Here is a 12,721-nt window from a genome sequence, read left to right as displayed (position 1 = left end):
CCAAAGTTCAAATAACGAAGGGTAAGACTAGAAGATTTATGCAATCTTTTTGGTGAGAAGATGAAGAAGATGATGATGTAGTACAGTTACTGACCTTTTCCAAGCTGCGAAGTAGATTCTGTCTGTCTTTGAGCTTCAGAATGCTGATAACAATCTTGTGCCTTGCTCCTTTAGTGACCTTCTGTTGGAAGAAAAGGTTATGTGTCAAACATCTCTGTGCACAGTGTAAAAAGAGCTGTAGACTGATAGCTGGTGTGAACGATAAAGAGATGGGAAGTTTGCAAACATGGAGGGTAAAGCTTCTTGAAATTGTCCGGCTTGTTATCATTCAACAACAGGAAGGCAGATGTTTTTGCGGAAAATGTAACAGCAGGAGACGCAGCCAGTGAAGTAACTAATCCGCCCATCTTTGGTTGGGAGGGCAGAAGTGGGTAACACCGATCCCAAGACACATCTGTTACAATGGACCAACATGAAGAATATGTCGATGCTTCTTCTAACATGTCACATTAAGAACTGATACTGAAAATCTGTGTATTTCCAGATCGGGCCAATATCAGTCAATGTAATCCATTGTGTGTAGCATCATGTGAGGGTCGGATAGAGAAAGAGTTCGCAGCACCTGGAGGAAGTATACAGCTTCCCGGTGGCTGGGCTGTGTTTAATTTTAGCTGCATCCTCTCTTTCAGACAAAACTCCAAGTTCAAACACAGATATCGCTACATTAGAATCATTTATTCCAACAGTAACATCTTGACCTGGCTTGTTACATCATTGCATCCCTTAAATAATAAGCCAGATTAAAACCGGTCCATATTTTTCTTTTTGTTCATACTATGTAAATGTTTCTGCTCTTATCTCCTGCCATGCATTTAACACAAGTATTACCATACAGTATATTCAAATGTCTTCTCTATTTACATCAGCGGATAGAAAAGAAAGTTTACTGTGACAACTATTGCCAATTAAAGTTCTTACATTTGATGCAATTTAGATGTAACTAACTGTGGGTGCGTGTGTGTAAATATATAAAACCTGTGCCTCAAGTTGCTCTTCGGTCAGTGACATCATCTCATCGTAGGTCATCGTGGAGAAGAGAGCGGCGTACTTATGGAGACGGAGACTCTTCAGCCACGCAGGAACATCTGGGGGCAGAAGACCCATTATTATGATATGATCATTTCATCGGGAAGCTGTCATTCGGACATTATAACTTCCGTAAGCAATATACAACATACGTGCTATTTCTTTGTTGTAAATACAAATACACTATGGAGTAGAGATACATACATAAAATATACATAATAAACAAAAAAACTTAAAGAGAATAGTGTTGACATACATCTTTAGATGTCAACCTTAAAATCCTACAGAATAAATTAAAAATACACGCATATATCGGTCCCGCAAAATAAGCTAACATACAGAATACGGTGGACCAAATACGTAATGCGTTATTCAATCACACCATCAATCGATCATCATCAAACACATCTTTTCTGATAAATACGTATCATTATATTGCATATCTTGAGCCCTTGTACAATGTATTTATCAGATGTGTATATAAGCTTTTAGAAAGACAATGGATCAATAAGACAATTATATCTGATTACATGTAGAGTTAAACATTTCTCTCTAAGGTGAGATTAGAGTTAGGAAAGGAATGCATGTTTCTCTTTTGTGTTCTGCATTTACACATGGTCACATGTTTCCTTTATTGTTCTGAAGCTCTGGATTGATCTGAGGATTACATTTGACCGGAAGAAGTCTTTTATAAATACGTGTCCTCCCATTCCAAGGGATGTAGAGTGGCATTGAAAGACCCAGACCTCGCACTTCCACTAAAGTAAAACATACTTTAAACTAGTTCTAATTTGATCATTATTAGACAGTTGTTTGATTCAGAGCCTTTGATTAAGGGCTGAGCGATTTGAAAGAAGTCATTGTGATTATTTCACCTGATATTGTATATGCAACATAATTGAGGATATTGGAGTGAATGATCATGAATGAGCATCTTAATTCTCTTTTCATAGAAAACCATGTTTAAGTTCACGGGCTGATCTTTTGTAAAAGAATACCTCTAAGCCAGGTCCTCTCTGTATCACAACTAAACTTATCCTCATGCAATTTGGATATTGCATAATCCCTATTGCTACACAATAATGTCTGTACAATAATTGCACATTAAGAATGTAATGCTCGGTCAACCTTATTTCCCCTCCTGATACTCGACACCCTTCAGGGGAAAACCTAAGAAATGGTGTCCCCTTCTTCCTCAGAAAGAGAAAATGACAAATGTGAGCTTGTCCTCTTGTGGGTGTTTGAAGATGTTAGTTTTGCTTTCCTGTTTAGCTACATGACAAGATGAACATGATTGTTTACAGAAAAGAACGACAGACGCTAACTGAGAAGTTAAACTCCAGCTCAGAGAGCAAACACCTAAGCCTTATTGGGGCCGCAGCTCTGACCTGTACTCCACCGGACAAACTGCTCTGAACAGATCTGCAGCTTTAAGATCCGCTAGCTGAACACCTGTAAGGCACACACACATGTACCTTTCTCCACGAAACATGTCTGTCCCTGTAAGAAACCTGGGTCTAATAGAGAAGTTTGATGCCTGTCATTTGATCCACTTCTCTCCAGACTGCACTTAACTGTCCGCATCTATCTTCGGCGAGAATATAAAAAAAACTATTTAAATCGTACATTTTTTTTTATTAAGAGGACAACTGAACACTGGAGGGAGGGATTTAAATAATGTTTTACCTTCTTAAGTTAAAAGCTATGTGTTTCATTTAAAAATGTTCGCACAAATATTTGACCATTGTTAAACTAGCCTAATTGTAATAACTTGGTAGAGTTTTTGTTAAAAATGGACAAAGAAGACATCTTGTAGACTCTACTCTGCAATAGCAGTAAAGGCAGTGCTTTTTCACGCATTTCTGGTAAACCTTTCCAAGGGAAAGCAGCCACAGCATATCTGAACGAATGGCTGTTACAAAAGGTTTATAGTTGTTAATAGTAGTTTGTCAAAACCCTTGCAAATGTGCTTTTGAACAGTGTGTGCGAGGGTACGAGTTAGGCAAGTTTGAACCCCAATATCTGAATGTCATAATCTCATCTCAGGATGTGAACTGGAGTGAACTGCACTACAAACGGCGCACTGGTCATTCATACACACCCCTCATGCCGCTGCCCTCATCGTGGAAGGAACTGCGATGCAGACCTGAACCTCCTAAACCAGCCTCCTCCAGATGCTCACTGCCCCCACTGCCAGAGGAGGCGATGCTGCTCTGGGGGGAGAGAGGTGCGTGGTCTGGGGCGGGGCCTCTGGCAGAACGTAGGTCCTCTTGGGACAGCCAGACGTGACCCAGAGGCTGGTTGCTGGGGCCGCTCATGGGAGGGGTGAGGGACACGGAGCGCTTCAGGGGACTGTGCTGCTGGCTGCCACCTCCACTCGTCAGGACTACAACACAACAATAAGGCTAGTCAGGTGGGAGCAGGCTGAGAAACAGAGCTTGGCTAAGACTGAAGATATCCTACTGGAAAAAACACGCTGTTGACTCAATCATGTATTTAATAACACTTTATATATTAAGTACATTTGTCTGGTTTGTCATTATTCCCCTTTTCTCAAGTTTAGATTGTATTAATCTGAAGATATCTTTAAACAACTGTATCAATAACCCTAACCCACTAACAGTAAGTTTCTGGCCAAAACGACATTTTTACAAAATTACATTTCAACACATCATGATAACTTTAAAACGTAACTTAGCCCTGTACATGTTTTACCGAGCATGGGCATCCCTACATCTTTTGCACACAACATAGTGTCCATCTGAGTTAGTTAAAATATTATATTAATGTTAACAATTGTTCTTTGCCGGAGCCTCACATCACACAAATACATTTGGGGACAACGGGCACACGTTGAGTAAAACAATATAGCACCAACGACAGGAAGTATCACATTGGGAGTGTAATGTAAATAAAGTATATCAAATCATTTGTTCAGTCACGGTCTGACCATGAAGGAGGACTAATACATTGTTTAGGAAGTCATCTACCTTTTACAAAGTGTATCTAAGTCTCTCTAATCAGATACAAATGTCCAGCATGACTCGGATGTCTTTGATGAATTTGTACTTTTAGATAGAAAATAATATAAAAGTGGGAAAGTGTTGGTTTTAAAAATAATTACACCCTTTGGTTAACATTCATTTACTTTGTAGAATTGCTCATCCTCCTAACTATGCCAGTCTTCTCTAGAGCAGGTCAAATCACATTTTGCTGCCGCGCATATGGTAACTGCATAGTTGATTTTCCATGACTGACCTTAGATCCCTACAACTTCACTTTTAAAAAAGCTCTGACATTAAATATAAACCTAGATTTGTTTCTGAGTTGAATAGAGACAGCTGGAGGGAGGACGCTACATCAGGGGACACGCACAACTCTCCGGATGTCTGCACCTGCTGACGTCCTGACTTAACCAACTCTCAAACACATATAACATAATGACAAATCTCCCTTTTTTCTCTCTTCATCTTCTTCAATCATTTAAATCTATGCACCCAAGGGTTAACGACGAAGGCCTAAACCCAGGTAGCTACTGAAATCCCAATATTTGAAACCCAATAAAAGCAGCTAACATCCCTGATGATTGCTGCTGAGGGAAGTGAACAGAAAGAAAAGGTGGAGAGCCAGGGAGCTTTTTGTGCCGCTGCTCTGACGGGGTAAACTGCCACCAATACTCCAGGCTCTCTCCTCCTCGTCCTATATGCGGTGCTCTTACTGTTAGCGCTATGTATAGGACTTCATGGGCCCTGTTTAAAATAGGTGCCCAGCTAACATTACAAGTTCCAGTCCCTAAATATTAGCCATTTTCCCTAAATACAGTCTCCCACAAAGGCTGCCTTACAAGGGAAAGGATGGGTGTGCTGCTGGGGCTTGGGCGACGGTTGAGAGTATGGGTGGGGGGTCAACAGGATGTGGTGTCAGTAGCATACAGGTTGACGGAGCTGGACCATCATACCCCTGTAATCTCCATCAGGACTGATAGGAATTGTTTCTATGTTGTATATTTATGAATTGAATGATAACTGTATTCATGGCTTTGTTGTACATGCTTTGATCTACATTAGACTACATGTCCACAGGTTCATTCCAGTTCTAGGTAGTCCAACACTCAAATTGATTAGCCTCTGCTCACTGTGTCCACCAGTCCTCTGCTGGGGTAACTCTAGTTTATCAATTGTGAAATCCTGAGGTCTTGTGTGTGGGACTGAAGCTGCTCGCAGTCAGAAATACAAGAGGGTCTTTCTTGGAGCAGTGAGCAGGGCTTTAAATGTGCCTTTATTTATAAACCCTCAGCTGTTTCTTTCATCTCCCAGAAGAAAAAAACACAGAGCCCTTGCATTCTTGTCTGGAAATATCTTGCTCTGACCATAGTTATGTTCAATTTCAACAGCCCTGCCCTCTATATGTCGTGTGGTGCAGCCCTCTGTAGGTGATGTCTTATTAGGTGTTCCGAGTGAAGGCTATTTCATGTGCAGATTCTATTTAGCGCGTTTGGTAAGTTTGTAGTGCACCTTGTGTCTTAAATTGAACGTTAATGGAATCAGCAATTGAGCTCAATTTAAAAAAGGTGTTGTTGTGCTGCCTTACAATTATTATAATTATCGAATCAAGCATAACAAATGGGATTGGTATGATTTTAAATACAGCAGAGAAGCTTAGAGACCCTAGTGTGATGTATTCGGGGCGGGGGTAATCAGGTGGCCACCCCGGACAGAGCAGCTTTCATCAGGCCAGCCCAGAGTACGTGGCTGTAAGCACTGAGGTGTTCTCTGATGGTGGAGTGGGTTGGACCCACCTTGCATTGAGAGAGTCTGTGGTGGAAAGTAGCCTATTTCACGTCAGAAAACACAAGGTAATCAAAGCAACTGAAGTAGATCAAATACAATCACTTTTAAATAATTTGTGCTTTTTCAATCACGTTTTTTTTTAAAGATGGTGTGTGTAGCCAAAATCACAGCCAAACTACACCGAGAAAATGTCTGAAGACAAAAAATTACAATAAAAGTTATTTTGTGTAGAAAAGATGATACTATGTGAAAGTAAGTAGAGTATTTAAGAACGTCTGTAAAGTGGGGCAATCAAATAAAAAAAGACCTGCAAAAAATGTCGATCACCAAAGAGAGAGTAAATATTATGGAATAGTCTAAACCTGTGACTAAGGAATCTAAACTTAAGCAGGTGTACGAGCCAAGGTGTTTTGAGGCATTCTGTGTTGCATCTATATGGTTTTGTCATTTGTGAATGACAATGATAACAGTGGACTAACCCGGTTGGACTTTCTGGTTCCTTGTCTCTTATAATGAAGTGCTTCAAAGAATCCTCAAAACACGGACAGGAAGAGAGAGGGTAAAAGAGGAGACCTGAACAAAATACACTCTTGATGGTGAAGCACTGGAGAAAACGTCTTTTTGAGCCTTTCACAGCCTGTCAACAAAATAAATATAGGTCTGGGTGTGGATACATATTATATTGTGAAGTTAAAAGAAGCTTACTTTGTTGTAGTTGGTAACTGTTAAGGATTTAAGGTTAGATGCTTTTGGAGACCACCATTTGATTTTGAAGTCTGCTGTAAGTTATACTGATGTTCTATACAAACTAAAGCTTTTACAGATGTTTTTAGTTTTTGAATATTAAAAGGCAAACTGTTTTGTTTAGGCTGACACATAACACTATTTTACTTATTTTGCTGCTATTCTATGTTAACTTAGTCTACCTATTTTATCATTTTTTAAGAATATCCTTAATCGCGAAAATACTTACATGTCAACCTTTTGTGTGTCTGTTTTGATCATTTCATGATTTATTGAAAGGTTGTGGGAAATGGCTTATACAGTAGAAGGCATAGAGGAAAAGACTTTTCTTACCAGTGGTACCGCCTCCACCAGTTCCAACTGTGTTGATGGTTGTGGGCACAGAGGATGATGGGTAGAGAAGGAGGTGCCCGTTCTCACAGCCCTGCTGCTGCTGATGCCAGCCTCCGCCCAGCCCTGAATCCCTGGAGCTCTGCCAGCCGTTGAGGCGGTCGTCTGAGCCGTAGCGCTGGTGGTGATGCAAGGAGTAGAGGTTGCCTGATGAAGAGGTGTTGGTGGAGGAGGAGGATCCTGTTGATGAGAGGGTGGATGGAGGCGTGGACTGGTGGTGGTGGTGGTGTGGTCCCGAAGGTGGAGGCCTTTCCAGTGAGTCTCCCCGGGCAGCGGCCCTCTCCTCCAGGTGGTTGAGCCACAGCGCCAGGGCTGAGCGGTCCTCCAGGGAGGTGGCGGGGTGGATGAGGGCGTAGGACAGGAGCTGGCGGGACTCCTCCAGGTGGCGGCCATGCTCGATGGTGTGGGCCAGGATGCGTGGCAGCAGGCGCATGTACTCGCCCTTGGCTTCGACGTTGCCTGGTTTGAGCAGCGGGAGGTGGGTGAGGACGAGCGAGATGACACGCTCCTTAGACTCTCCTTGCCATTGGCTAATCACGCCTGAAGGAGGGGACAGAACACAATTGGTATTAACAACCAATAAAACACATGTTATCAGTGCTTAAAAGAAAGTCACATTTTCAGTGTATCACTTTAAAGTGTATGACTTTAAGTCAGGCTTTCCTTATGTTGTCAGAGTGGTGCAGGAATGAGTCCTGAAACTCCTAAATGAATGAACATTTTAGCACTTCTGGTTCCCTTGTCTCAAAGTCAATGGTTTTTTTAATGGTATTAAGGTTTGCCTGAAATAAGGTCTTTGGTTAACACAAACTTATACATTTCAATGTTTTGTTTAACAACATAACATATGTGAGTAGATACCCCACTCGTGAATTTCTGAAAGTTTTAAGTTATTTAAAAACATGGTTAAATAAAGTGGTTAAATAAAACTACTAAACAACAACACTATCCTTGATGTAGTTTGTTTTATCCTAATGTTAGCTTTTTACTTATGGCGCTACAAAAATGATAAAAGCAGTATTACTATGTGGACATTTTCCCGCCAAAACAAAAGGTGTAAGTAATGGTATCATAAACGTGTGTTTGCATAAGAGCTTATTTTCTGTAAAATTCCAAAAGAAGAAAACTGGGCGGGTTTTCAAAAATACGTCATCCCTGCCCCGCCCCACTCATGGGTGACCTTGACTGACCAGGATACATGATCTTAGATTTGAGCTGTTTGATATTCAAGGTAGTAGCAAAGGAGAATGTAATTGATAGATGGACAGATGGATTAGCCAATGGTAAATAGAAGACACAAAGATGATGTCAGGCCCACTGCAGCCGCGTCATACTTCTACTTAGCTCTTTCTTAAAACAGACAGCTCTGCGGGTCACTTATACTGGCCGGGCAGCTCTATACATATCTTGGAGTTCATGGAACTCTATTGTTGTCCGAGTCAGTGCCCATTCCTCTCATCTGGGACCACGGCTATAGATACCAAGCGGTCAGGGCGACTGCTTTGGACATTCACACAAATAAGGCAGGTCGGCTCTACTTCCTGCATGGGAGATGTGCATGTATGAATTATCTACCAAAGTCACTTTTAACTGACAAGGTTCTCTAAATCCGACATATGAGGTGAAATTAGAACATACATCTGCTAGCTGTCCAAAGATATCCCAATGTCACAGTCTACTTTGTGGTGATGTACAGCTCACTCTGCCCTGTGGAGTGGACAGCTGCAGCTCTGAGAGGGCAGATGGACGACCACAGACCCAACCCCTCCAAACAAGGTTCACTTCTATGTCATCCCGTGAAAAGTGACCAGGATAGAGGGATAAGATACTCACAGCATGGAACACACACACACACACACACACACACACACACACACACACACACACACACACACACACACACACACACACACACACACACACACACACACACACACACACACACACACACCACACACACACACACACACACACACACACACACACACACACACACACACACACACACACACACACACACACACACACACACACACACACACACACACACACACACACACACACACACACACACACACACACACACACACACACACACACACACACACACGTTTATTATAGAATACTATGGATGTCTACTCTTTGGAAGATGAGCACGTGTCATAGTTTGGCCAGTGAGGTGTTATATTGTTGGATCAGTTTATGCAGGCTTGGTTGGTCAACATCTATCTCAATGTTAACACATTTTCTCCCTGATAAAACAAAGGAAAGAAGAACCATCCAACGCCGGATCTAACAAACCACACAATGTGAATCTGACTGCTCAGAAATCCTGGCAATACCCAAAACAGTAAAAATGTAAACTCCTACACAAGTTGCCCACTCCTTTTGACTTTCGAAAAGATTTGTCTTTAACAAAAACACTCGCTTTTTTTTAGAAAAACTCTTTGGATCCATGTCAGGTAATCACACGAGGTGACATAAAGGGGGTCAAGGGGGGCGGGGTGTCCTAATGCTCAGCAGACGGAGCACAGTAAGGGAGGGTGACATAGAGTTCAAGGAAGGAGAATGAGCGGGGAAAGTTGAGGTAGAAAGTAGTTTGAGAGGGAGAATGAGAGGAGAAACAGAGAGAGGGGGAGAGGTGTGAGGGAAGCCAGGGAGTAACTCCCCTCTGCTCCAGGAGTGCTGTCATCCTTCATTCCTCTGAATGAGGCAAGCCCTGGTCCATCAGAGAACAGGAATTGTTCCATGATTTAAACTCATTTATTTCCAAGTGACTGGAAAACACAATATGTAACACAGAAACCTTCGATAATACGCTAAGAAGCTTACATAAGTGGTGCAGTGCCAACATTTACATACCACACCGTTTAAAGGTGTTTCTTCTCACTTGCTCCACTTTCTAAGATGGTTGTTGTACTAGCACAAGTTACGCAGAGATCATAAACTCTCTCTCTCTCTCTCTCTCTCTCATTCAAAGCCTTCAAAGTGTTTTTAAGTTTAAAGCCAACATGTGCTGAATTAAGACAAGTTTTATTTCTCAACTACATACACTTTACCTCCTTCACATAGAGTACATGTAATACATGATGTAACACAAGATACTTGCATATTGTGGTGAATCTGCTCTGTTGTGTACTGCACACATTTCTTTAAATCTACACAGGACTCCTGCTTATTTGACTCAAATATAAACTAGTGATGTTATCACATGAAAAACAATCTGCATTGTAATTGTCCGTAGAAGTAACACGGACCGGGCCGGGCTGCAGGCGAGTGACTGATGACAAAACGCCCATTATTCGGAGACATTCTCACTTCTTCCCTCCATACATTTCCACAGAAGGTCAACGCTTAGCACTCTCCTGTGAACTCCTATTTAAGGTTTGGAATGCAGGCTGATATATATAAACAACTACAGTAAGTATACTTACAGTGAGGGAAGATTCCCATAAGAAGCTAAGTTAAGTGAAACCATTTCTTTCAGAGTTTACTTTGGCAGTAGAATTGCCAGGTTAAAGAAGCAGAATAAACATGCAAATGAACAATCCTAGATTATTCTCAACAACGGCATTAGCTAAGAAAGGATGCGAAATGTTGCTGGATGTAGTTCTATATTGTTGCACAGGAAGTTGATATATTTATTTAACAGCTTACTACCATCCATCTTCTCCCGCTTATCCGTGGTCGGGTCGCGGGGGTAGCAGTTCCAGCAGAGAGCCCCAAACTTTCTTTTCCCTGGCGACATCAACCAGCTCTGACTGGGGGATCCCAAGGCGCTCCCAGGCCAGCGAAGAGATATCATCCCTCCACCTGGTCCTAGGTCTACCCCTTGGTCTCTTCCCAGCTGGACGTGCCTGGAACACCTCCCTAGGGAGGCGCCCAGGTGGCATCCTAACTAGGTGCCCGAACCACCTCAACTGGCTTCTTTCGACGCGAAGGAGGAGCGGCTCAACTCCGAGTCCCTCCCTGATGACCGAACTTCTCACCTTATCTCTAAGGGAGACACCAGCCACCCGGCGGAGGAAACCCATCTCGGCCGCTTGTATACTACAAATACTACTAGTGTTTGGACTGCAAAACACACCCACATATGCACACACACATCTGTGCTCTGTGTGGTTGCTGTCATTACCAGACTTTTCACAGCAAATTGATTGATAGAATTACAAGGTTTCACTCTTCGTGTAACCCTTTACCAATTCATTTCATTTGCATGTCTCTGGCTGCGAGAAGTTATTCTTTACAAAGGAACTTCTAAAGTTATAAAAACCTGCTCATGACAGTGTTCGGAATATGTTGTTGTGTAATTCAGGAGCTCGGTATTTGTTCCTTAAATGTATATATGTGTGTAGTCTTCAAGTCAGACGAGAACGGCTGGAAGTCAGGGCTACTTGAGGCTAATTGACCTTTTTACTCCAAGGTCATCAGTCAAAGAGTCAGCCTGGGAGCATTTCCCCACACAGGGAACACACATGCAGCATCTCTCACCACTTAAAAGAGGGGTCATAGTAGTTGAACCTAGCCAAGGTCAAAGGTCAACTGTTAGAGACACAATTGTCTACCTATTACACCAACTATTAAACCATCAACACTGGCTCAAAAGGACATACAAAATGCAGCAAACTCACAACTGAATGCAACAGGATTAGTCTCACACTACAACAAGGCCAAATACAACGTGTTCCCATGAGTGTGACTCTTCCCTAGCCCGGTGACTCCTACCCTGAGCCTTAAGGGGGAAAGTGCTAAGTCTGCTAACCTCAACTAACTCCAGTGAAAAGTGGAGGGGAGGTGGAGTGACGGGGGAGCGGTTAAGCTGCGGTTAAAAAGAAACTAATGCAGCGCTGCCACTCCTCCTTTCACAGTCTCTGAACTTTGCATCCACCTGGCCACACAGAGGACGTAGACTCAAGAAGTGAAAATAAAACATCAGCAGATATAGGTTCATAAGTAAAGATGGTATGACACGTTATACTAACATTAGATATTTACAGTCAACGCACATCTTCAGCATTACAAATAGTAAGTTTGATTGTGAGTTTGATGTCAGCCTTAACGTTTGTCACACTTTGCTAAAGGTTAACACACGACCTTACAAATTGCTCGCAGACAAAGTGAATTTTCCTCAGATTTGCCCGTAATTTTTTTTAGCATCAGAATGTTTTGAAGATACGTGGCTGGTAAAATATTGGTCAAAATGTTACCATGGTTACTCTGATGCAAGCCTGGGTTCATGTTAATTTTTTAGCAGACTTAGACCTACTAATAGTCTCATAATAGGGGTACAGTTGTGGCAAAATCCATATGACACTGATACAGGGAAATGACTCACAGACAGGAAGTTCATTCTTAAGTATCTCTGATGAGAGTGCTCCATACAAAGTAAGCATATAGATCAAATACAGATCTAACTATACAAACTGCAGCGAGAGAAAGCAAAAGTGAAACAAATGATGTTAGATCATTGTTCCATGCCAGACAGAGAGACAGGGGTATGCTGGGAATAGTTGAGTCACATCAGCATCATTGAGAAGAAACAGTGAAAAGGAGAGTCGGACAAACACAAACACTAAAACCTCAGACAGAGTCATTTTGTTCAGGGGCTGACACAGCATTTCCCTGCTGGCGAACTCTGTGCCACCCTGTCCGTGCTCTGCCCTCTGACACCCTCTCTGGCACCAAGACAAGGGTGCTGCTTTAAGCACCCC

General features: G+C 42.2%; 1 protein-coding gene across 5 annotated transcripts in view; it reads right to left on the bottom strand.

The window, feature by feature from the left end:
* The window catches only part of samd4a (sterile alpha motif domain containing 4A), a 55,530-nt gene that overhangs the window by 18,029 nt on the left and 24,780 nt on the right, over positions 1–12,721 (bottom strand). Inside the window, exons 3-6 of one of the 5 annotated variants that reach the window (XM_034105977.2) lie at positions 6,954–7,550; positions 3,188–3,472; positions 1,036–1,145; positions 95–181 (exon numbers count right to left, since the gene is read on the bottom strand). In XM_034105977.2, coding sequence (XP_033961868.1) covers positions 95–181; positions 1,036–1,145; positions 3,188–3,472; positions 6,954–7,550 — 1,079 coding nt within the window. The remainder of the gene's footprint in view (positions 1–94; positions 182–1,035; positions 1,146–3,187; positions 3,473–6,953; positions 7,551–12,721) is intronic. The other 4 variants (XM_034105985.2, XM_034105995.2, XM_034106002.2 and 1 more) reach the window with 4 other exon arrangements.

The sequence above is a fragment of the Pseudochaenichthys georgianus genome, chromosome 3 (assembly GCF_902827115.2).
Source record: "Pseudochaenichthys georgianus chromosome 3, fPseGeo1.2, whole genome shotgun sequence".
Classification (NCBI taxonomy): domain Eukaryota; kingdom Metazoa; phylum Chordata; class Actinopteri; order Perciformes; family Channichthyidae; genus Pseudochaenichthys; species Pseudochaenichthys georgianus.
This window is presented reverse-complemented; position numbering and strand designations above follow the sequence as displayed.